This window comes from Anopheles ziemanni, chromosome 3, assembly GCF_943734765.1.
Source record: "Anopheles ziemanni chromosome 3, idAnoZiCoDA_A2_x.2, whole genome shotgun sequence".
Classification (NCBI taxonomy): domain Eukaryota; kingdom Metazoa; phylum Arthropoda; class Insecta; order Diptera; family Culicidae; genus Anopheles; species Anopheles ziemanni.
In genome coordinates, this window is record NC_080706.1 from 25,517,801 (window position 1) to 25,541,650 (window position 23,850).

Sequence of the window (23,850 nt, forward strand, 5' to 3'; positions counted from 1 at the left end):
ATTCGCTGCTAGCGTACGACCCTCTGATTGAAAGGAAACAATAACAGCGAGTCGATCTACTTCTTGAGGGCAGCTTTTAGCTCGTTCATCAGCATCGATCCGACAACCAGCTTCTCACAGTTAACGGTCAGCGAGTAATCATTTCCCCCGACAGCAGCAGATTCTTTCCTCTCGAACACAATAAGCACAAGGCTTTTCGAGTTCATCGTTTGTCCAGCGAAAAGCAATCGCTGCGAATCACTCGTCACCACACTGGCCACATTAGTCGCCTCGAACACGGCCCGGTGCAGGCTTTTATTGTCCGGTGAAAAGGACTCACCCAACGTCAGCGTACAGGAATGTTCCGTCATGCCGCGCAGTTTCGCTCGCTCACTATCGAACGCACCTTCCGCGATCGCCACCGAGCGTACCATCTCACCGACGGGGGCTTTCAGTGTTACCTGGCTCGTCCCACTCCCGGACCGGATCTCGAACGGGATCGGTTGGGTGGAATCGTTAAAATCCACTCCCAGCATTCCGGTCGTCGTTTGGCTCGGATCAAGACGGCCAATGGGGGCGAAATCGTGCACCGCCACGCCAGCCGGAAGGTTGGCCTTCCTGCCAACCGCTATATCGAGCAGCTCCACATTGCCGTGGTTCGTGAAGGTCAGCTCGACCGACACCATTCGCGCCGAGAACAGATGCGGGGCGCGCACGAAACGGTACTCGATTCCGAGACCGAAACCGTTCACTTTGTTCAACAGCTCACGCTTTTTTGTAGGAATGAAGCTTGGTCCAACGAGTTCGATGGAAGTGCCGCCATCAGCACCGGCCAATCCTCCGGCAGCTTGGTCCAAAGGCGTTAGAAAGCCTCCAAGCGAAGGGGTCATAACGGGTCCGATCGGTGGAATGTCGTCTAGATCGAGTAGCAAATCTAGGTTGCTTTTGACCGGTGCAGCATTAACCGCCGGTTTAGGATTATCTTTGATTGGTTTTGTTTGTTTCGAAGCCTGTGCTTTAGTTGCATTTTTCTTTGCTACAGACGCAGATGAAGACGAGGAAGATTCGTAACTACCACTGCTATCGCTGTCACTGTCCTCCGTGGAGGTCTCCTGCTTCGATTGGCTCGTACCCTCGACCTCGTTGTACGCACTCTTGCTGAATCTTTCCTCCGCTTTTTGGCTACTCTTAGCGCTACTACTATTGCGTGATTTTCTTACACCCTTCTGCGTTCCGGATTCTTCGTTGTCGCTTGCCGACGAGGAATGACCGCTGCTTTCTTCGCTCTCACTAGTACCACTGCCGCTGCTGCCGCTACTACCACTTCCACTGCTACTCGATCCACTGCCGGAACTTTCCGAACCGGATCCCGAAGACGAGTTCGAACCCGACCCAGAACCAGACGACGAATCTGACCCCGACGAAGCACCCTCGGTCGTAGTGCTACTGGCGTCTTCCGAACCGGAGTAGAAGGATTTTGATTTCTTCTTCCGTCGATCACCACCGCCTCCTCCACCACGACCCGTTCCGGGGTATTCGGCGCTTCCGGTACCACCAAGCGGCGCCGGTGGTTCCACGTGCCTAACCGTATTGTCGGGGGCTTCGAGTGGCCACGCCGGTAAATCCTGGTATCCGTTCGTGGGCATATTAAGATAGTGCGACAACGAACCCAGCTGGTACTGTCTCCGGCCGTGATACTTGCTCTCCAGTGTTGGCGCGGCCTTTTCCGACAGGAAAATCTTTCTCGCGTGCGTTAACAATATTGAACCCCCATTCATACCGTTGTTGCCGTTGTTGTTGTTGGAAGCGGCGAGAAGGAAAGGTTTCAAAAATCGTGCTCGATCGCGAATGTCGTAGTTGGAGTCGTACCGTGCGAGATTATGCAGATGCTGGCAGAGTAGTGCCGTCTGGGCCGGGTTGGTAATGTGCAGTTTGACGGCGAGATTTAGCACCTGCAGCTTCACGATATCCTGCTCGTCGATGAAGCTCTTGACGGCCTTCCGCAGCACGTCGGGGGCGATTTTCGGCACCTTTTCGTTGTACTCTCCGATAAGCCACAGAATGGCGGCGCGGGCTGCCGGAACTTGAATGAAATCGAGCAGTTTGGCCATCTGGGAAATGATCTCAAAGTGTTCCTCCTTTTGCGTGTGCAGTAACTTTTTTATTACGACCACACTTTCCGCCACGACGTACTCTGGGAAAGAGGCGTAGGAATATAATCAATGAGTAAAAGGCCATTCACAGGCAGCTAAAAGAGCAGCACACTTACCATCCTTATTGGAGAGCAGGTGAACCAAACCGCTCAAGCACGTCTCGGTCACCTCCGAAATCGATACTGCACACCGACCGATTGCTTGAATCGTCGACGCCACAAACTCTTTATCGTTGCTACTGATGTAGGTTTGAAACTCGCGCAAAATCACCGATATATTGGTCGCCGTGGCCAGGTTCGTCAGTATCTCCAGCTTCAGCAGTTTTATATGCGTCTGATCGCTCGTACGCACAAAGAACGACTTCAGGAATGGTTCGAAGATGGACTTCCGCTCGATCGACATCGATGCAATACAGGTCAGAACGACACTCTGCACCTCCTTGTAGCTTCGCAGCAGCCGGATGAGAGCTTTCGCAACGATCTCTACCTCATTACGCGGTGCCACGTGATGGTACAGCTGAGCGACGGCCATCACCACGGATGCATTCCGACTCTGGAGCAGGGGTTTCGTCTGCCGTAGCAACATCCGATGGTCCACATCCAGTGTGTAGGTTTTCCGAGGCGAAGCAATCGAATCGTCCTTCCGTTTCCCATCAGATGCATCGGAATCGGATTCGTCCTCGTAAAATGGTTTATTTTCGGCATCCCGTACATCGACGTCATCCTAAATAAAAAAAAATGAATACAAAAACATGGTACATTTCACAATCACTGGTGGTCGTTAAAACGGAAACATTTTTTTTGCACTTACATCTGCATTCGGATCCAGAAATTGTGTTCGAGCGTAACGCGTTAGCATGTTTATGATAAGGACCTGACCCCACTCGTCCACGTCTGCCAGTAGGTTGCACAACTTGCGGTAGTTCTTGTGGATCAATTCCGTACGCTCGGGACACACCTCCTCAAAGGCCATGACCGCGGAGCCAACCACCAGCGTGGTACGATCGGCCAGCAGCTTTTCGATCACTACGATCAACTCATCCTTCTGCTCCGGATCGAGACTGTACAGCTTCGGTATGGCATGTGCAGCCGTTTTTCGTACGTACGGGCTCATGTCGGACGCCGAGTCGCGGATGGCAAGCATCACAATCGGTACGATCATCGATACCCGGATGCTGGAGAGCACTCGCAAGGCACTGGCTCGGATCAGCTGGTTCGGATCTTTCAGTGCTCGCTGGAAGGTGGATATCGAGAGCAGTGCCAAATCCTGCTGCTCTTCGGCATACCGCACGAGATAGACGTACACCAGCTTTTTGACCTCGATGTTTTTCGACACCACATTCTTCACCACCGCCGGGAATAGGTCGGATGCGTCACGGCCCTTCGCTATCATTCCGATGATACGCTTCATAGCCTCCAGCTTCAAGCTGTCCTTGTTGCTGTCGAGCATTTGCTTCAGATCATCATGTCTGGTTAATATGGAAGAACATAAAACGAACAGATTTGAGCATGAGGCCAGTGTAAAACCAATGTACCGATAGTTCATACTTTTTGTAATCCGCATGAAAGCAACCCCCTTCGTTCGCGTACTCTATCACCTCCGTGCGCTCGTTTCCATACGCCGTCGATGCCAGCGCACTTACGCCAATGGCAGCCGAACCTGACGAAAGCATTTTAATGTTTTTGGAAACGCTCAACTAAATGTTTTCTTCAAACAACTGTTTACTGCAATGAAAAGATTTGAAACCCTTTTCCGACGGCACAATTTACTTGCGAACTGATCGCGACTACAAACAAACTTGCCAACCAAGCTGGTGTCACCGTTTCGATACCTGACGTATGGGATTTGACAGGTGACATCGGTCGAGCGATTTTGTCGAACGATAAAATCTATATCGTTAAGGATCGTTGAAAGCTGAAAATGAGGCTTTAAACTAGAAAAAAAAAACAATTAAATTAATTTAAATTTCTTAGAATTTAAGAAATAACAGAAACGCTCGCGAATCTGAAGAGTGATAAAATGCCGTGATACAAAGAGTTGAAACAAGCCCTGTGTAGTGCATTTTTTAATCAATCCATCCCATCTGTCATTCTGTCACATACCCGGCGTTTTTACGAAAACAAACATAAAATCAAGAACATAAAAGGACCAGTTTTCCGTATCCCTATAATCGAGTAACCATGCCCGACACGGACAGCAGCGAAGATGAAACTAGCGCCCGACTTCTTGCATCAGTAGATACCTCCTTTCTCAATGATGCATTGTTCAACAAACCAGTGCTTCCTACAACGGAAAAGGAAACGAAGCAAAGCAAGCGAAATACAAACGCTGTGTCGAATACCAGTCGTAAGTAACACCGATCTGTAGTGTTTAAAAAATCAAACCACTTATTATCACCTTGTTTGTAGAAGCTGCACCAGATGCCCCAAAATCTAACCGTTATGTACTGGAAGAGGAAACAGTTATGAAGAGTGACCTGAACGTGTCCGAGGCTATGAAGAAACACATGGCAGCAAAGCTATCGAATCTCATCGGATCCATGATAGTGTTCGATGATGGTCCAGCAGTTTCGGCAGCTCAACCTGTATCCGCTACTAACAACGGCAAGAGAAAAGCCGAAGCGCCTGGAGTACGATTGCTGTCCAGTTTTAACGACTATCTAGATGAATCTGTTTCCGCTGAAACACCAATTGGGCCGCAGAAACGTCCATCAATTCAACGCAGGAAGGTCAAAGGTGAACCGAAAGATCCAAAGAGTGTAGACAAAATAGCAGCCTCAGTAATCGTGCCCGACACTTTCCCGGAGGAAATGCGCTCCTGGAAAGGGCCGAAGCAACGATCGACCTTGTTCAATTACACAAAGAAAGGACTGGGGCCTTGCGTTGAGAAGGAACGTGTGAATGAGTTCACTGAAGCTCGTTTAAAAAATGGATGGGATGAAAGTAAGATACAAACGTTCAAGAGAAAAACAATAGAACTCCAACAATGAGGTTGGTAAAAACGGCTATCTATCTTCTTTTTTTTCTCAATTCATATGTTCACTATAACAAGCCCTTTAGCGTGCTACTTGTGTGGGAAGAGGTAATTCTCCTCACATTACTATATAATACCCTCACTTCTCTTCACTTCTGCTACGCCTCCGAGTGGGAGTATATCTTAGGGCTGAGGACGGCCACATCCAGTAGCTTGGCAAATGTTTCCCGAACTTCGTCGACGAGCTTCTCGGCGTGCTGTAATCGACGGCTCTGCGAACGAACCTTGCAGTCCTGTCCGACAAACAGTGACGGAAGGGAAGTGGAACGACCGAGAGCCGATTGAGATTGTACTATCCGGCCAAGCTGGAGCAAAAACAGGATACACTCGTCCAGTAGCGGAGGAAACGCTTCGGCAAAACGCACGATACAGGGCAGCACGGCCCGGAACATTTCGATACGCGTGTCACCGGAAAGAACTGTTGAAAAGGTAAAGAGGATATATTGTTATACATCGTCATAAAGTTCATATTGTAACTCCTATAAGTCGTTATGAAACAAATCATCCCGTATATTAGGACCAAATTCGATCGATTCGATTTTGCAGTAGAAATCACGAAATGTTGAGAAGATCGTTCCTGGTTTTCTTCATCTTAAAGGCAAAATAGCACAATATGCTATACTATATATTTGTTAAATATGTTTATATTGGCCAACCAGTTTCGTTAGGGATCAAGCTTAAGTTCGGGTTTCGTGATATTCTTCATCGAATTTTCCCTTACTTGGCAGTGTTAAAAGATTGGGGCGATTGTTTCTATGGTAACATACCTCCCAACAGCGTTGTAAGCGTGTTTACGCAGAGCTTCGCTATGCTTAACGACTTTGGCAACGCGTATTGCAGCGAAAGATGAGACGCCAGATCGATGGCAAATATCTGCTTATCCATCTCGGCCATACTGAGCAGTTCCGGTATGAAATCGAGACAGATGTGCATCGACGGTATGCCACGCACCGTCATCGCCAGCAGCTCCCTCGGGTAACCCTGAAAGTGCACCAGCTTGGCCAGCGACGGTTCAGCGATGAACACCTGGTGAATGTACGAGCAGATCACGCCGCGTACCTCCCGCAGCGCCCACAGCCTCCCCGGCATGGTGCGGTCTTTCTCTTTCTCCAGACAGGCCTCGAGCAGTATCTGCACACCAACACTTTCCTGCGACGCAATGAGGGCCAGCTTTAGCTCCTCTCGGTCGTTGTCCGCCTTCGCCTGATTGCCGCTGACATCGATTAGCGGCTTATCGAGCATATGCCGGGACAGTTGACTTCGCGAGGCGGCCAAAATAGCCTGCAGAATGCGCAGCACGACCGTGAGAGCGCTCGAGCAACGAAAGACACGCTCGTCGCATCGTAACACTTGCAGCGGATCAAGCAGAATGTTTTCCTGGGTGAGGGTGAAGTTTTTCGTCACCGCATCCGATGGCATCAGCGCGTTGATCGACATCACCCACAGCCTTCGGGGGAAGATCGTATTGAGCCGCATCCACACCTGCCGGTAGAGCTCCTGCAGTAGCAGCGGTACGGTGTGGTTAAGCGTGTGCTTAAAGTACCGGGTGAAGGTGGGTGCCAGAGGCCACATGTCGGTCGGTGATTTGCGCATCATGCGTCTCAACAATTTGATGACGCGCGCCGGATTAAGCTCGATCTCTTCGAACGCCTCCACGATCGTCAGCTCACCAATGAACAATCCCGTCGAGCTATCGTTGAACGGGATCAGCTCTTCGTCGATCCAATCGTCCACCAGCGACAGATGTGGAAAGTGCGTCACGAGCAGTCGGAGCAGCGGACTGAACAGTGCACTGTACTCGTGCTGATTCTTTTGCGCCTGCTGCAGCAGATACTTGATCGGTAGCTCCGACATAAACTCATTGCTGTAGCTCTTCACATGCCGCCCGCTCACGATGATCTGCGGCATACAGCTCAACCGGACGTCCTCGTACAGCAGAAGGTAGTATAGAAGCAGTAACTGAGGCGTGAGGTTCGGTTGTCTATTTCCTGTGTCGTCCAGCTCTATCGTTTCGCTGCGCGCAGTGTGATCCTTTTTAATCTTTTCCGCATTACCCCCGCCGGTGTGTGTGGCGGTCGGGATACTCTTCCCATTGTGTAGGTCCTTATTCCACAATCCGGCAGCGTTCTGAAATACCTGTTGGATTTCCTGCTCCGAAAGTGCCTTGTGCGTGTGCTGTTCTTGCTGCATGCCTGCCTTCTGGTTCGGCAGGATGATCGAGCTCACGTATACCTCGATCAGTGCCGGCAGGACCGGGTGCATCGGCGTGACCGAGTTGCATATCTGCCGATAGATCCAGCTCTTGATCGGTACCTTGTGTTTCGAGAAGGCGCGAGATTTCAACAGCTGATGAATGCAGTGTACCGGCAAGTAACCGGGAATGGTCGCATTGAGGTTCGGCGTGACCGGCACCTTAACCGCGTGCGCTGCCACCACTTGCTCGGTGAATATTTCCTGTGTGAAGATAAGCTTCATGCGCGTGATCGTGTTCGGGCGAAGGGAAAACTTCATCCCGAGCGTCGCGCACGCCAGCTCACAGATGTGCGTCAATTGATTGCCATGGAAGTGGATCGCCATAAGTAGCAGCATTTCACCGAACGAGGCCGACACTTCGCTCACATTCTCAAAGTAAGCCTCCTCCTTGATCAACCACTGGATCCACTCGATCATCTTCGCCTCGTGTGATTGGTGTGCGATAAGTGAAGGGCACGCGATAAGCATGCAAAGTCCGAGCGAAACGAACCGAATGCCCGCCGGAGTTGGTGGTGGTTTCGACGTGATCAGCTGCATGAGAAGTTGGATTTCTTCGTCGAAGAATTTGATCCCCGAAACGCCACGCAAGGCACAGTACAGTCGCAAGATTGCGGCCGCTTGGACAACCAGCTCTTCCGGTAGCGATCCGTTCACCGACTGAAGTATACTGTTCTGCAACTGCTTCAGTAAATCCTCCCGCAGCTGATGTAGTACGTCCCCTTTGCGCTTTTGACTGGTGCGAATGTAGAGCGCAAAGCTCGAACGAATGTTCAGATCGTTCCCCAGGAGCAGACCCGATACGAACGCAACCAGATTCTGTGGATCCTTCAGGCTCAGTTTGATCATCAGCGAGGGCATCTTGACCGTTTCCACGCAGATCGTACGCATGGATAGCGCCTGGCTGGGGTTCATTTCGCTCAACTCATACAACGCCGCCAGCTTTACCCGACCATCGGTCGTATCTTCGTCGCTGTTCGTGATCAGTGCCGTTACTACCTCGCGGAAGCAGTCGGGCATGTTGGCCACGATCCAGCACACAATCTTACACCCATTGCGCACGTACAGCAACGTTTCTATCACTTCCTGGAGGTTCAACAGGGACGGTAGTTCGGCCAGTGCAATGCAAATAATGTCGGCTATTTCTTCGAGGTAAATTTCATTATCAAACAGCTCCGACGGCCGGATGGTGTGTTCGCTGGAGGATGACTTTTGTAGTGACGCCTGGGCGGCCAGCTCGTTGATCTGCGCCTGGAGATAGAACAGTTCCGAAAGGACCACCCGAACCTTGTTTGTTCCATCGGCCCTCTCAAACCCCATCACGATGCCATTCGGGAGACTGTGAAACTGTGCAGAATCTTGCGTTGTGTAGCCAATTTTTTGTCTGAAAACAAGCGATAAACAAAAAAAAACATGATACCACTTGCATCTCCCCCCAACCAGCAATGTAAACAAACCGTATCTGCTGTTCCTTCTTTACGTCGATCTCCAGCTCGTGATAATTGACCTGCAGCAGTGAAACGATATTATTGACCACCTCGATTCCGACCAGCAGCGAAAGGATTTGTTTTCGCGCTTCCGCCCAACTCTTCGTGTTGTCCAGCGGCGATAGGAGACTCATCCGCACTAGGCACGGCAGAAGCGGCCTGATTTCCTGTTGACTGCAAGTGGCCAGTTGCGCGATATCCAGGTTTTGCATAGCGTTAAACGCCTTTGCCGTTACGGGGGCGAAGTTCATCTTGATCGTGGTTAAGGTCGCTAGCGACTTGCGATTCTCTAGCGACCCTTTTAAATTAGATTTCTGCAAAGCAACCGCGGCGGAATGAAATGTGTCTTTTTTAAAGATCAGACGAATGCTTCAACCGGTTCACTGACTATAGCGGTGAATGTGTGTGTGTTTTGAAATGTCGAAACGGTTCGAACATACACATACAAACCTTCGCAAGAACCGGTTGGATGTCGTTCAAAAATATAATACGTTGAATTTTTACAAGAATGTTTTTGTTCGTAATTTTTCTCTGATTTACAAACAATTCAATAAATCGTACAGTCTGCAGTGAAAGTCTTTGCCAATGTATGACAATGCTTTTAAATTATCCAAAAATATAATTACTTTCAATGGAAAACAGGCAAAAGATGCTCATAAGGTTTCTTTGGCTGTTTCCAAATTTTAAACAGCTTAAAATACAAATAGTCAACAGAGACCGGCTTGAAATGTGACTTATGATTTCAAATAAAACCACTGCTGATATGTAAACAACTTTCATAAAATTCTGTTATATGTAGTTTATGAAGATTGGGCTCTAAGTTGATCACAACAGTAATTGTGAAAAATCGTTTACTAAACAAATGTACAATTCTTTTATCAGTTAGGCAACATTTAAGCAAGGCAATTGAAACTTGGTTAAGTAGTGATTTGAAAGTTTTCCTAAATATTTTGAATATGCCATAAACATTAACAGTCTTATTAAACAATAATTAACCTATATTAAGTGTGACACGTGCTGGATTTTCAAATTCCACCATTCCGTTGCTATAGCAACAGCATATATGAAATCTTCTCAAATTTGATAATATGATAACGTGGTGACTCTTCATGCTTCTATTTATAGTGGGCATATATATTTAATTGTATTTTCCACCGGTCGGAACGATTATCTTCACCTTTACCTTGTACCGGTATGCCGTACCGAAACGTATGGTGACAAGGTTTTCGAGTGCTGCGTGGTCCCCGAAAGCTATCCGATGGTATCTCCTCCGAGCCACCTTAGCCATGAACGTGGTGAGCAATTCGAATAATTTCTGTCATCACGTACGATTGCCGCCACCATGCGCGCATATAAAGCAGCCGAAAGCGGCTAGCGGTGGGAGGTTCTCCCGAATCCAACAAATCGACCTGATGCGAAACCTCCGACGGCACCAGAGTGTCCCCAATCGTATACCAGTGTCGACGGCCTAGTAAATCAGATCGCTTCAAGTTGCTTTCGTATGGTGTACTAAAAGCATTGTGATACCGAGAAAGTGAAATCCTATGACAAAATGGCGCGAAGCTGTGTCTGTCTATTTGTGATAACAGTTCTCTCTATGGTTCGTGTGTGTATACTATGGTAATATGATACAAATTTAACGACAATGCTTGGAAATCCTTTTCAGTTTTCGCTTGTGGTGTGTAAACCATTCCTAGGGGATTTGCTTGCACGTGTGATAGCATCATCCTCCACTCCCGATGATCCGCAGTCACACATTACCGATTTTCGGATGCCTTCCAAAATGGATATGAAAGCTGGAAAATTAAAACAAATGTCTGCCCAAGGCACATCTCCGTCGAACCAAACAGAACCGTCTTTGAGTGAATCACTTAGCGACCTCGAACTACCAGATGAACGTCCGGAGAGTTCTATCATGACTCTCCCGGCAAGTAACCTGTGGCTGTCCTGGAACAGGACCAAGATTCTGGCACAAATCATCGACGACATCGTGAAACCGGTGCACGAACGGATCAGTTTAGTGTTTCGTACAATCGTCCCAAAAACTGGAACCACTGGGAACGATTCGCAAACGAATCGGAAGCTTGTAGATTTGGAAAAACTTTTCACAAATTCCACCGACGACAATGATTCGGAAGAACTCGCTTCGGATCTGGATCTACTGCACCCGGAGGGGAATGAGCCCGCGCTTATCGATCCATCGATGAACGGAAGTACCCTGCTCAGCCAGTTTCAGGCACGACGCAACGTTCTGAGGCGACGCGTAGCGAAGGCACTATCATCCATCACGGGGTTGCTGATACTGGCGGCAAACTCCCGGAGGGAATCGAAGCCCCGCACCCGACGGTCGCTCGAGTCATCGACCGAAGGCGAGCCTCTACTGGGTGATCGACCCGAATTTCTTGATGTTCAAAACGAGATTGACACGGACGGCGAGGAAGATCCAAAAGTGATCAAAGTGGTGGAGACGGAAGATGCTCCGAACGATGCCTCCGATACCACCCCCCGGCGAAATGTCGAAACGCTGGGCATATTCATACTGGAAGTGTTTGGCTCGATCGCTGGATTTTCTTGGGGTATATTTAAGCAAGTGCAATCATTATTTTGGTAAAAAATCTGCCCATAATCTTACGCTGTACAATAAAGTAGGTCTAAGTTTACAAAAGTATGAAAATAGTTTTATAGAAAAATACATATATTTGTCTTCCGTACCGAGTATTCTTCGTTTATATCACAATCCAAAAACCAACGGTGGCACTAATTCCAACGCATACGTTATGGCACTGTTCTTAGTATCCAAATCTGTTGGGTATATAAGCGAAGATGGTTAGTTTTCAAAAAGGCAGACACTTCTGCTCTTGGCCATAGAGTTTCCTACCTTTTATCATTTGTTTCGTCCGTGATACGACATCAGATTTTGTAATGTCCTTACGTTCCAAGAGCTGTGTCAGCGCAAATTGCAGCTGTTCCTTTGCAGAAGGGAAGTTCATCTGGTACATTTCCTCAAGAATTGCTTCCGAATAGCCCTTAAAAATAATGATGATTGAACAATGGTGGATTAGTCGATGCACTGTTGATGCCCTTGCCCTTTAGGCTACAGTTCGTACCACATAAAAATTGTACATGGAATTCTTTGCTTCCCGCTTGAGCAGATCGTACAGCACGAGCATATGAAGGTACGGTTTCGTCGGAGGAACCCTCTTTTTACCGCCCTTCTTGGTTGCCTTCTCCTCCACTACTGGGGGAACTGGCCCCCGGTACGAGTCATCGTACAAGCGCCGGAACTCGTTAGCGTTATCCTCGGGTCGCAGAGCTAGCGGCTCGTAGGGTTCGCCGTTGAAATCCTGCAGTACCTTCAATGGGAGATGATCCAGAAACTCCACATTCAACAGGGCTAAAAGAAGACAGTTTCCGTTAATTGTTGTTCACTATATCCCACGATCCCACCGTCTTACAATTCTGTTGCACTTCTTTGCGTTTGTTTTGCAGGAACCATTCGGCGAAAGGTTTATCACTCCACAGCAAACTTCCTGCGCTAGGCTTATTATCCACCCGCGGCGACTCGGTCGTTGTTGTGGTCGTCGACGTCGTCGTCGTTGTTGTCGTCGTCGACGTTGTGGTCGTTTCTACCGTAGTTGGCGCCGGTGTTGGGGGTGGTTTTTCCGGCCCATAGTAGCCGGGCTTATGCGGACTGGTAGGATGCATAAGGGCATCTGAAGAAGAAATACTTCGTGCTCTTATTTGATCATTTCATGAAACCCCGACGCGATCATATCGGAACATACGAACCAACGGGCTTCGCCGTACTCGAGGAAGTAGTATCTGGCGGACTGGTGGTTGTAGTAGTCGTGGTAGTTGGACGTCTGGTAGTTGTCGGTTTTCCACTGGCTTCCGTCCCAGGCGCACCCATTACCGGCTCGTACTGAATCATCTCGATGCAGTGGTGTAAAATTTGCATCGTCACCGGAATGTAGTTGTTCACCAGCAGAGGGCCTTGTTCGGCCAGCTTTTCGATCTCATCGGCGGAAACATCGTCGGCTGCTGAGGCGACCTGAGTCAAGTCAGGCAGCGCAGGTTTATTTGGAGAGGAATTATTGCACAAATATTAATGCGGTTTAAAAGTGGGCCATTTGTCACAAATTAATAAAGATTATTTTAGCTCATACTGAATGAACACAAAAATAAATAGAATTAAGGAAAAGATAATAACTACTACAGCACTTTCAATAATTTAAGACGTCAATTTAAATATGCATATAACAATAACTACGCACAAAACTTTCACACCACCACACCAATTCCACTGTATTTTTCAATTCAAAAATTGACACGAAAAAATTTACTTAAAACGTCACTTCTTCTTAAGGCGAAGGAAACCAACGGTTGTTTTTTTTTTGTTCTCTTTTATCGTAAATAACCAAAAAACATGAAAAATCACTTTGTGCTCATTCCAAACGAACTGAACAATCACGTCCACTCCAGCCCACTCACCGATTGCAACAGACCACCGTAAAAAACGGCACAGGAAGCGAACAGGATAAACTTCAACGCACGGCACATGTCGCGGTCAGCTCGGTTTGCCGTCTGGATCGGGACTGATTCCGATACGTCACCCGGAGCCCGATCGTACCCGGCGGCGAATCCACACTGGCACACACATTCAGTGCGAATTCCAATTCCATTCCCTTGTGCCCTTCCGCCCACAGGTGGCCCATCCCATTTTCCCCGGATGCGCCGCCTGGAGCGCGAAGATACGCGAGAGAACGCGCAAACCGCGAAAGGGGCACGCACGGCGGTCTGCAATAAGTGATCGAACGCGGGAACATGCGCGAGGGTGGCAGCATGGGAGGTGCACTCTTTGTTGGGCCGGTTTCTGCTTCTGCTTTTACGGTCGGATTTTCAATTGGTTTCGGCCCGCCCCGGCGCGCTCCCGGTCCGTTCCAAGCGACGATCTTGATCCGATCTGCGACCTTTACATTAGCCCGGGTTCCATCTGCGGCAATGTTGTCACTTTCTCTTCTTGATCGTGCGAGTGACAAACCGTGTGATTAAGTGTGTGCTGGAGCCGGGAGCTGGATGGGAAGGGATGGCGATGGACAGTAAACAAACACCCCGCTCCGTGACGCCGTCGGATGAATATCTCTGTGCAAGAAGGATTTCTGTGAGAAGCACAAGTATATCAACTGATGAAATGTAATAAAACATATCATGAACTAAATATAAAATTAAAGCGCTGTAAAAACTGTGGAATTGTTGCAAACGTGATGGAATTTGTCTGATCAAGCTAAGGCAGACACCAATAAACAGAAATCGCAGGTTAATAAGGTGGCAAACCTTGATGGTGCCCTTGATTCCCTCTTTTGAAGTATTTACTCTGATCCATATAGCCAAAAAAGGCAAACTCACAGTTCCTGCTTTAGGAATGCGTTGCCGAACGCTGATATGATAGCTGAGTTTGAATTCTTAATGAGAAATATCACCCCCATTTGGCTGATGCCCATTTCACGCAACTTCGAACGGACATTGTTCCGTAGAGAACCAGTTTCCGAGGACCGTAACCGGGGTTTGTTTACAACCCCCTTCTTCCATGACGATCCCCCTGTTTCTGTGCATATGTGTTTGTGCATATATCTTCAGAAGGATGCGCCTTTGGCATTTCGATTTTTGGAGCAAAAAACAAACGCAAATCAGTTTATTCGCCCGAAATTCCACATGATAAACACCTACGTTCCGGGCGGATTATTACGTTACCCAGCAGGCGTTAGAAAAAAAATGTTTACGAAGGTGTGCAACAGGCGTGGTCGTTGAACTTCCGTCGATCGTCTATCATTATTCAATAAGCGCGCACCTGATTTGAATGTTGCTGTCAAAAACGACTTTCCGTTAGGCGGTTGTAAAACTAAAACGAGTTTAGACATTTCATGCGAAATAGTAACATTAATGTTACCACCAGTTGGTAGTTGCCCTCTTACGATCGCATATGATCATCTCGTTCAATCGTTCCGTCAGCTGCAACCACCAATGGGGTTGCGTTTGGCCATTCCTTTTGCCACAAATTACACCCGGCGTCGGAATGGATGGAAATGCACTCGGGGCACGAGATCGGACCTTTTATCTGCTCGAGCGACTTTCCATGCCTCGCTTTCGATGGCATTGAACTTGAATAAAATGAAGGTCAAAAGCCGCGGGGAAATACCTGCCTACCTATTGCAGCTGACGGTCACTATCCCGAGACCGATCTCGGTCTGCAAGACATTGACTGATTGAACGATTTCGAATCCATTTTACGGACGGTTTAGGATAGCCCTGGTATAAGACAAGGCAGGAAGGAAGAGAAAGACGAGTCCAGTTAAAGGAAGGAAGAAATCGCGAGGGAAAGTTCGTGGGTCAACATTCTCGTATGAGTGGCAAATGGCATGTATGTTGGTGCAAAAATCATGCACAAGAAGAAACGGATGCAACGGAATCGGTATAACCATAATGGTGCAGCGCGTACGAATGCATTTTTACTCTTTGCCTTTTGTGTTTACTCTTCCTTTTGCCCCTGTAGGAGAAGAAGTGTTGAGTGGATTGGCAAGTTGAGATAGGTTGACGTGTACACGTATGAAATTAACACACTGGTAATTATCGAGACGACCAACGGTGTTTAATATCAATACGTTAAACAAATATTTGCTTCAGTGGTATGAAGTGAAAAGAGCCTCGCTGGTCCACTCGGTCATTCAATACAGTAAAGTACATTTATCTAGTTGAATTATATTTTTAAAACGTCACACTTTAAGAAAAAAAAATATTTATATAGATTAAAACCCCTCGGCGTCCTTCATAAATGTCCTTTAAGAATGGATGACAAAACGTCTTCAATGAAATAACCAGTAATTCAACGTGCTAAAAATAACATTTGCAATACGTACAACCCCATACAACTTTGGGATTTTGGACTTCCAGGTTGCGCGGTCCACCAGCGATTCTGTTATCCAAAAAAATCCTGCATTAAGAACCTGTTTGACCGAAAGTTAAAACATACCGGAAAAAATGCGTCTTATTTTCTCGCTCAAAAATTTCCTGTAGCTTTCGCCCAACTAGTCCAAACGTGGGCGGATGGTGAAAGGGTTTGTTAATTTGCATGTTACGGCATAACAAGGCAGAGACAGTGAGATTGGGCGAACAAAACTATAAATTTATTTAAATTACCAAACTATAGAAAAATTTACAGCAATTCGCCTAATGGAAATAACCCATACATCAATTGAAAAGCAACAGTCAATAATAATTATTCTTTCGTGGATGTTGTTTATTCATATACCTTTGTTTTTATTACATCAACCATACGCCTCGATCGGAGAGCGTTGGACATCGTCTGCACGCCCACGATCGTGTCCGGCATTTCACTCCACTTTACTTTTGCTTCGATATTTTATGATACTGTATACGATGAACGAGGAGATTGTATGTTTATTATATGTACCATGTTAAGAACTCTCAAAGTCACCAAGTCGCCTCCTGCCAGCTTGTCTGCTGTAAATCCCGGCAGAATTTTCCCAGTTTGCCGGTGAATTTATTATAGGTGCATCCCAGCTTAGTTACGTTCAAAATTTTCATTATTTATCACATTGTGTTCATTGATTTAAGTGTCATTTTGTTTTTCTATTTATTTAGCTTCTGTAACCCGCCCTTTCTTTGTGGTCAATCGTTCGGAATTCCATTGTTTTTCTAAAATACCAAACATAACGTACCATTTATCATTCCACTCAGCAAGTATAAATACATTGAAGGAAGCTTCTCCGTACATGCTTTCCATAGCTCGTTTGGGCGGAAAATAAACTATCCTAACAAGCATGTGCTGTAGGAAATGAAAATGTTGTCGGCTTTTTCTCTTTGCAAGAACTGATCGTTGTTTCTAAACGATATCTTTTTTTCTTTTCTTTTGTTTTAGTCTCGATGGCAATTCCAACTGTTTCAAGGGATCTTTCATTTCCCGGTGCAATTGTGGAAGCCACCTTTCTGGCACCGTAAGAGTTTCTTCTACACGCTCTGGCGATAGCTACAATGGAAGGAGAATTATGGTTCTGTATTATATACGATAATATTGCGATACATGTTGCACCATATCGAGTGAAAGTATTAGGTCCGGTATTAACTTCTTTCGGCTAGTGTTGACTAATTTCGTCTGTTTTGCTTCCGTCGGCTCTGAGCATACGTATGTGCACACATATCAATGCATAATCAATACACAATCAATTCTGCCCTGCCCTCATAATCACGAATAAAACACCTCCCATATTTTAACCTCTTACTGATTTCGTATCATAAACCAAACCAAAGTGAGTTGTTTAGCAGCTGGCGTGACAATTTGATACTATTCGGATGCCGAATATATTTGAACAAGTATTTTACAACAAGACGGGTATTCTGCCACAGCAACAAGTACTTTTACGATCTATAAACAACTCGCCCCAAATGTGAAAATGTGTAGAACAATTTTGCAAAATCCAAATCCATTTGTAAAATAAATATTTTGTTCCTAATACCCGGAGAGGTGAGCGAAAGGATCGGTTCCAAACGCACGCCCCAGTTGCCTACAGTAAAATGATTGAAGTTCATCGAACATATTTTTCGCACGTACCGTAAATTATTCCCTTCCTGTGGACTGTATAAATCGGTAATAAACATCGAGAGATACAGACTGCGTCTATAAGTGTCCCTTGTTTTGCTCCTATCTTTATCTAGTTATTTAGATGCTGAGTGTGATATACGTTTTACTTTTATTTACTTCGAATTGTAATTACTTTTAACTAGGCTCGCGTCAAGGGAATACTACTACATTTTCCTGTCAATTCGATTTCTCGATTCTCGATCCAATCTATCGGATTCATCCTTCGTTTTCCTTCCGTTGGCGACATGGCGGCGTTGCCTTTCTTGTAAGATGAACATTATATAAACATGCAGGTCGGCTTCGATTAGAAAAGCGGAGATTTTTTGTTTATCTAATATATGCCACGCACCTTTGCAGTGGCATATTGGCGGGAGGAACAAGTAGTTGCGTCTAAAATAGGAGCTACTCCGGAAAGGGCGTCACACAACGATGATATTAACTTATTTTATTAAGTAGCAGCAAAGAATCGCAGGGGAGGTAGTTTATACAAATTATGTACAAAAATGTTTACACCTTTCAGAAATATGATTGAAAGTAGAAAACTGGGAAGGATTTTTTATGCCCTTTCTTCCTATTTCATTACCTTCCATGTTTCTTTCTACGAGACACTTCTGCAACAAAAGATTTGGGGAAATTACCATTGGACAATTGTCCATTGCAGAAAAAATATTTCTACCTAGTTGTACATTCTCGATTGTTTTTCCACACATCCGGTAGCAATGGCAAATCCTACATAGAAAAAGGGCTCAACAATTGATTGGGTGTTATGGGTGTTTTTTGTGTTCGGTTTCCCTCTTCCAAGAAACACTTCCTGTATCGTAAGTACGGTAGAGAAGCTCATCTCGGTGACGGCGCGCTTACATCGCCGGACACTCTTCCGATTCCTGTTCGGACTCCTCCGGCAGCGTGTACACGCCAGTGTTCAGATTCGAAGTCATCATCGGTAGGCCCGCGGCGTGCGCCGGATCGCCTATCGGGTGTAGCATCGACTGCCCAACGACCGCTCCGGGGCCAAGGTCCGACAGCATTTCCGCCGGCATACCGGCCGGACTCGGCCCGTTCGGGGCCATCGTAACGATCGGGATCAGCTCGTGGGCGACCGGATGATGTACCGAGTGGCACTCGTGCGGCATATGAAGTTGGCCGAGGTCTGGCTCCTGGGTAAATATTACCGACGTCGGAGTACCTAGGGGGCAAACAAAATAACAGAGAAAAAACAAACATATATAATAGAGAAATAAATGTAAACTCCCAAAGAATGATTTAAATCCACTTTCACTGAAACTTTGTTGATCTTTACTATACATTTTCAAATATCCAGATTTTCGGCTGTACTAAACAAACTGTACCTTCGAACTGGTTCGAGACCAATTAATCGAATTACCTTTGCCCGGTAGTCATTCCATATCGGTTACGGGACACTTTCCACTATCCTTCAGTAACAACGAACCGAAGGAGCCTTTCGCTGATCGGTCTTTGATTGGTGGTTGATTAAATTAGAACCCATTTTCAATTCCCTCGCTTTTCTCCACCTTACGCCCGCTCCATCTATCACCGATTTCCCCTAACAGAACCCCTTTTTGGGCTAGGAAATGGGAAGGTACCCTCCCGGTAGATGGTATCGAGCGAGTAATTGAGTTACGATTGTTTCTCATATTCCGAAGGGTTTCGGAGTCCCAAACTGCGCACATCCTTTTGCCGAATTCCTTCTAGTGGAAAGATTGCTATTCTTTCTGTCCACTTTATTACAACATCAAATAGCATGATAGTGCTACCCTAAACACCTAGGACACACACGATGCATGAAGTACTTTCTCACAACAATCTTTGTTACTTTGACTACGCTATCGATCATAATTGAAGGATTTCGGGAGTTTCACTCCTAACAAAATGCTTAAAGTTGGAATGAACAAGAAAGGTGGATGAAATAATCCACAAAATTGCATTTTTACTAAATATTATCCATGAGCCTGCAATAAGAACTAAAACATATTTTTACCATTTACTTTCAACCCGATATTCCTATGATAATTAACAACTGTATTAAAGCCACCTGGGGCTTAGTGGAAACGGAAAATTATAATATTTGAACCACAAGACATCAAACCTGATTATTTATTAAAAGCATTTTTTAAACCCTTTTCAAAAAATTTGCCGAAAACCCTGAACAGTCATAGTTTGCCACAAGATTTTTCAATTAAAAAAAATGATTACGTAAAATTCAAACTAAAAATCAATGCTCAAACATTATTTAAGAGTCTTCAGAGGTACATTTTTTTTTTTTTTTTTTTTTATGTGGCACGACATCCCCAAGTGGGACAAGGCCTCTCTCCGAAGAGAGTTTGTGTGACCGAAAGACGGTATATATTATAGATCGGTGGTCAGCCGTTCGTAATACCGGAGGATGCCAGACTCGAGATTCGATCCCACACCTGTGGTGTGGTGTTTCCTCGCGCTACCGCTGCGCCATGGGCACCCCCTCAGAGGTACATTGCGAAGGTATAAAAATAAGATATTTGAAGTCGTAAGACATAAGTTTTAGTTAAATGGTAAAAAGAAAGATAACTTTTAACAAAATTGTCTCATAAAGTATGATTTATGTATATGATGAATCTATCAAATTAATTGTGTATAGCTGGCCGTCCACAAAAGGCATCACCTTACCGGTAATGAGCGTTTCCTCGGTGGGATTCCGTTGGTACAGGTTGGTGTTCTTCTCGTACCGTCATGAGGCGAGGAACCGCCGCTGCTCGTTGTGGTTCTTGATCTCCTTTTGCATCTCGACCATGTGCCGCAGCCGGTGGATTATCTCGTCGTGCAGCACGTTGAAGCACATCGCCGTCAGCGCCATGCCGGCCATGATGTAGCCGGAGCAAAACCACGTGGTGGCGGCCGACTCGCGCCTCGTACCGGGTGCCAGCGTCCCGAACCCGATCGTCGACAGGGCCATGAAGCAGAAGTACACGCCGTCGGACAGCGGTAGCGACTCGAGCCGGAACAGCGTCAGGGCACCGACCACGATGTAGATCGACATCATCGCCACGCAGAGCAGGATCGGTGCGAGGATGCTGAGCCCGTGCATGGAGGCACGCGACTCACTGTCGCTGCTGCCGGTGGTTGAGTCGAGGTCGGGTGTGGTGGCGGCCGCCGCCAGCATGGTCAGCTGTTTCTCCGGCGAGCTAACGCTGTTCTGCAGCGAACCCGAGCGCACGTAGTACGGTTCCTGACCGGAGAGGCCCAGATGCTGCTGCTGCTGCTGGTGCATTTCCATCTGCTGGCGTTTGCGTTTCATGCGCTTCTCCTTTTCCTCCATGCGCTTCTCGTCGTAGCAGCAGTATCCACAGTTCGAGCACAGGCAGCAGCAAAGGACCCTATTTTGGGAAGGCAAAGCGGAAAAGTAAAAGGTATTTTAAACGTGTTTCTGACGGCATAGCAGTAAACGTACCTGGAAAATACGCCTCGGGCGACCTTTGCCAGCATCCCGCCAGTACTGGAGAGGTACACCAACGTCAGAGGAATGCCAAGCACTGCGTACGCCAGCGTTATCATCCTACCGAGCACGGTCCGGGGGGCAACACTTCCATAGCCTGCAAACGGACGGAACACGCGGATTAGCATTTCCATCAACAGTCTCTTCTGGCATTAAACTGAAAGCGTTCGATGTCCTGCCGGCGAATACATCATCCAACATACCCTCCCCCTGCTAATGGAACCGAGCTAATGAAGGACTGCGAAAGTCTCTTCCAGCTTCTTATTTTACGCTCTCGGCCGAAGGATACTTTTCTTGAGAAAAACGTGACCGAGTGGAGCGACACGTGCCCAGCTCTAAACAACATGGCGCCAGAGAACGTGAGCACTTTGTTGGGAAATGTCCGAAAAGGGTAGGGTAAAGCGAAGTATTGGGGGTTCCAATACTTATTTTGGTACGAAAGTGGAACCATTAAACTAACAACCGGGATTCCTTGCAGGTGCGAAACCATTACACCGTGTTTTTACCCTGACCGTCCCGAACTTCGAAGGTACCGGGAACGGGGAAGGATGCACCGTCTCTTGTGGAATAGTAGCAGATTAAAAAAATAAAATGGATTCCATCCACTGCCGGCCCGCCAACCCTCGGAGCCATTCTCATGTTTGGGCAGCCGGTAGGTTCGAAGGTGTTTCGCCTGATAATTGCTTTTATCACTTTACTCAATGTACCGTAAATGGCTATTAATCGGGCGGGCCTCGCGGAAAGGCGTTGTTGTGCCGTTCGCCCTAACGGCAGTAGCACTTTGCCACCTCGAAGTTACGGAAGTTATTCCAACCGAAGGAAGATAAACAACCGCCCGAGAAAGTATCAATTAGCCTTGCCGGTGTGCGAACGGAACGTGAGGGTTTAGGATTTAACTAACTTTAAATTTTAATCATTACAAATTGCACATCGAATCATCCTTTCCGCACTGAACGGCGGAGATTTTCTGCCATTATCGTTTCCCAAAGGTTGCGAACCTTATCTTGCGTCGTAAAATGTTAGGACCTCGTTCCCTAGGGCTTTAATACATTCTCACCCGGAACTTACCGATCGTCGTCAAAATGGTCAGTGAGTAGAGGAACGCCCTGGCAAAGGTCCAATTATTGTCCGGCCCGTGGGCCTGATCGTGTGCGCCACCGCCCGACCCGGTGGCCGCGTGCTGCATGTTGTTAATCTGGGTCATCTCCTCCAGCAGCCTATTGACGAACTGCTCCTGAAACCGGGCAATCTCCAGGGATGCCAATCTGCGGAGGGAAGAGAGCAGGGTTACACCTGGTTTTGGGGCGCAAGGCATTTTCCCGCGTTGCTACCTTGTCCAGTTTTCGCGATAGAGAATGTTTAGCGACACCGTAATGTCCCAGATGTTCTCCACCGTCTTCTGGCGGGCTTCGACCGCCTCGAGCAGGATCAGCTGGGGAAAGGTGAGGTTGGCCATATCGTGTCGCCCGTGGTGGTGGTTCTGCAGCGTCTGCTGCTTCTGGTGGCGGTTGGTTGCGGCCAGCGTGCGCTGCTGCATCTGCGAGGCGCCACCCTCAATCGCGAGGAATATGAACGAACCTTTGGGGAGGCAAGTGCCATATATGTTTAACCAAGAACGTGGGGGTTTATCCGAGAGCATTTTTAGGCTCCGGACACACTTACCCAACAGTGTGTACGCCAGCAGTAGCGTGCAGACACCGATGTTCGTCAAGAGTGCGGCCCAAAAGGTGGAACTTCCGCGGCCACCGCCACAGCACGAGCAGCAGCGGGACCGCCCGTCCGGTGCGTCCTTGCCGCTGCCGTGTACCGTCGTGCCGTGCTTGGTCATGGTGGTCTGCGTGCCACCCTTGAGCACGGTACTCGTCTCGCTGGTGCAGTGTGCTGCCTTGACGCCCTTCATGGTCGCGGACTTGACCAGCGGTGCGTACGTGTCGTAACGGTAGTGCTCGTGGCCGTCCTTCTCGCTCATGGTTGCCTAGCTCCGTCGCATCCCGGACACTGCATACCGCTCAATCTGACGCACTTATTTTACTCAACAAATCCCAACACCCCAGCGGCAGAGAATATCCTTCAACTTCAGCTGGATTCAGGCGAATCTGGCCAACTCCAACCCTTAGTTGCCGTCAATAGCCACGAAATCCTTCCAAAACTGTCCAAATCAACATTACCACCCCCCGCTCTGTCCCCACCGGTGGTGGTGGGGTGGTTTATGGTTTATGTTCGGAAGGATTATGGCTTTCAACTGTCAACTTTGATCGAAGTTGGTCTAGCGTTTCTACTTTTTTTAAACAGTTTTCTTGCATTCACCTTCCCGGATGTCGCAAAAATTGAATCGGACAGAGATAAAAGACAGGAGATCAGTAATGAAAGAGTGTGCCAGCAACACCAGCATATTTCGCTCCCAGATTATGACTGTGCGTTGGCGATCCCGTTCTGGCCCACTTGAACAGATAGCGTGCTGGTTTCCTTCAGCAGCTCTCCCGGGAGAGCGCTGTGAGACATTGAGAGATCGCATGTTGTGTTCACTCGCAGCAGTGCTGAAGAACGAGAGCACTTCCTCAGTGCTCATAGCAAACGTTAAAACAGAATGCAGCCCTACTCTTACTCCTATCAAGGATTATCAAATTGGTACTCGGACATCGCGATCCTGTTCACTGCAAAGCAAAACGAGTTGCGCCAGATCCTGCAGTAACATGCAGTGGATTTCTACTCCTTCCTTAAGTACACTCCGACTCAACTAACTTAATGACAATTTTCATATAAAAGAATAAATCCTGTTTTCTCTGTTCATGTAATACGTAA

General features: G+C 47.3%; 5 protein-coding genes across 5 annotated transcripts; 2 read left to right on the forward strand and 3 right to left on the reverse strand.

Moving 5' to 3' along the window:
* Positions 1–28: 28 nt before the first annotated feature.
* LOC131289670 (AP-3 complex subunit beta-2) lies at positions 29–3,874 on the reverse strand. Its single transcript, XM_058318967.1, has 4 exons — positions 3,680–3,874; positions 2,943–3,600; positions 2,249–2,855; positions 29–2,173 (listed from the first exon to the last, which is right to left on the reverse strand). Exons 1-4 carry the CDS (start codon positions 3,802–3,804, stop codon positions 57–59), a joined length of 3,507 nt encoding a protein of 1,168 aa, XP_058174950.1. The 5' UTR covers positions 3,805–3,874; the 3' UTR covers positions 29–56.
* Positions 3,875–4,289: 415 nt separating this feature from the next.
* LOC131289551 (uncharacterized) lies at positions 4,290–5,131 on the forward strand. The gene is made up of 2 exons (XM_058318834.1): positions 4,290–4,478; positions 4,544–5,131. Exons 1-2 carry the CDS (start codon positions 4,313–4,315, stop codon positions 5,119–5,121), a joined length of 744 nt encoding a protein of 247 aa, XP_058174817.1. The 5' UTR covers positions 4,290–4,312; the 3' UTR covers positions 5,122–5,131.
* On the reverse strand, positions 5,129–9,211 carry LOC131289550 (integrator complex subunit 2). Its single transcript, XM_058318833.1, has 3 exons — positions 8,873–9,211; positions 5,933–8,799; positions 5,129–5,583 (listed from the first exon to the last, which is right to left on the reverse strand). The coding sequence occupies exons 1-3, from the start codon at positions 9,151–9,153 to the stop codon at positions 5,264–5,266; spliced, it is 3,468 nt and encodes a 1,155-aa protein (XP_058174816.1). The 5' UTR covers positions 9,154–9,211; the 3' UTR covers positions 5,129–5,263.
* A 1,243-nt stretch (positions 9,212–10,454) lies between these two features.
* Positions 10,455–11,513, forward strand: LOC131289022 (uncharacterized). The gene is made up of 2 exons (XM_058318214.1): positions 10,455–10,502; positions 10,569–11,513. The coding sequence occupies exons 1-2, from the start codon at positions 10,455–10,457 to the stop codon at positions 11,511–11,513; spliced, it is 993 nt and encodes a 330-aa protein (XP_058174197.1).
* An 8,770-nt stretch (positions 11,514–20,283) lies between these two features.
* Positions 20,284–23,017, reverse strand: LOC131287353 (potassium channel subfamily K member 18). Its single transcript, XM_058316395.1, has 5 exons — positions 22,711–23,017; positions 22,380–22,626; positions 22,117–22,313; positions 21,004–21,145; positions 20,284–20,929 (listed from the first exon to the last, which is right to left on the reverse strand). Exons 1-5 carry the CDS (start codon positions 23,015–23,017, stop codon positions 20,284–20,286), a joined length of 1,539 nt encoding a protein of 512 aa, XP_058172378.1.
* Between the last annotated feature and the right edge of the window lie 833 nt (positions 23,018–23,850).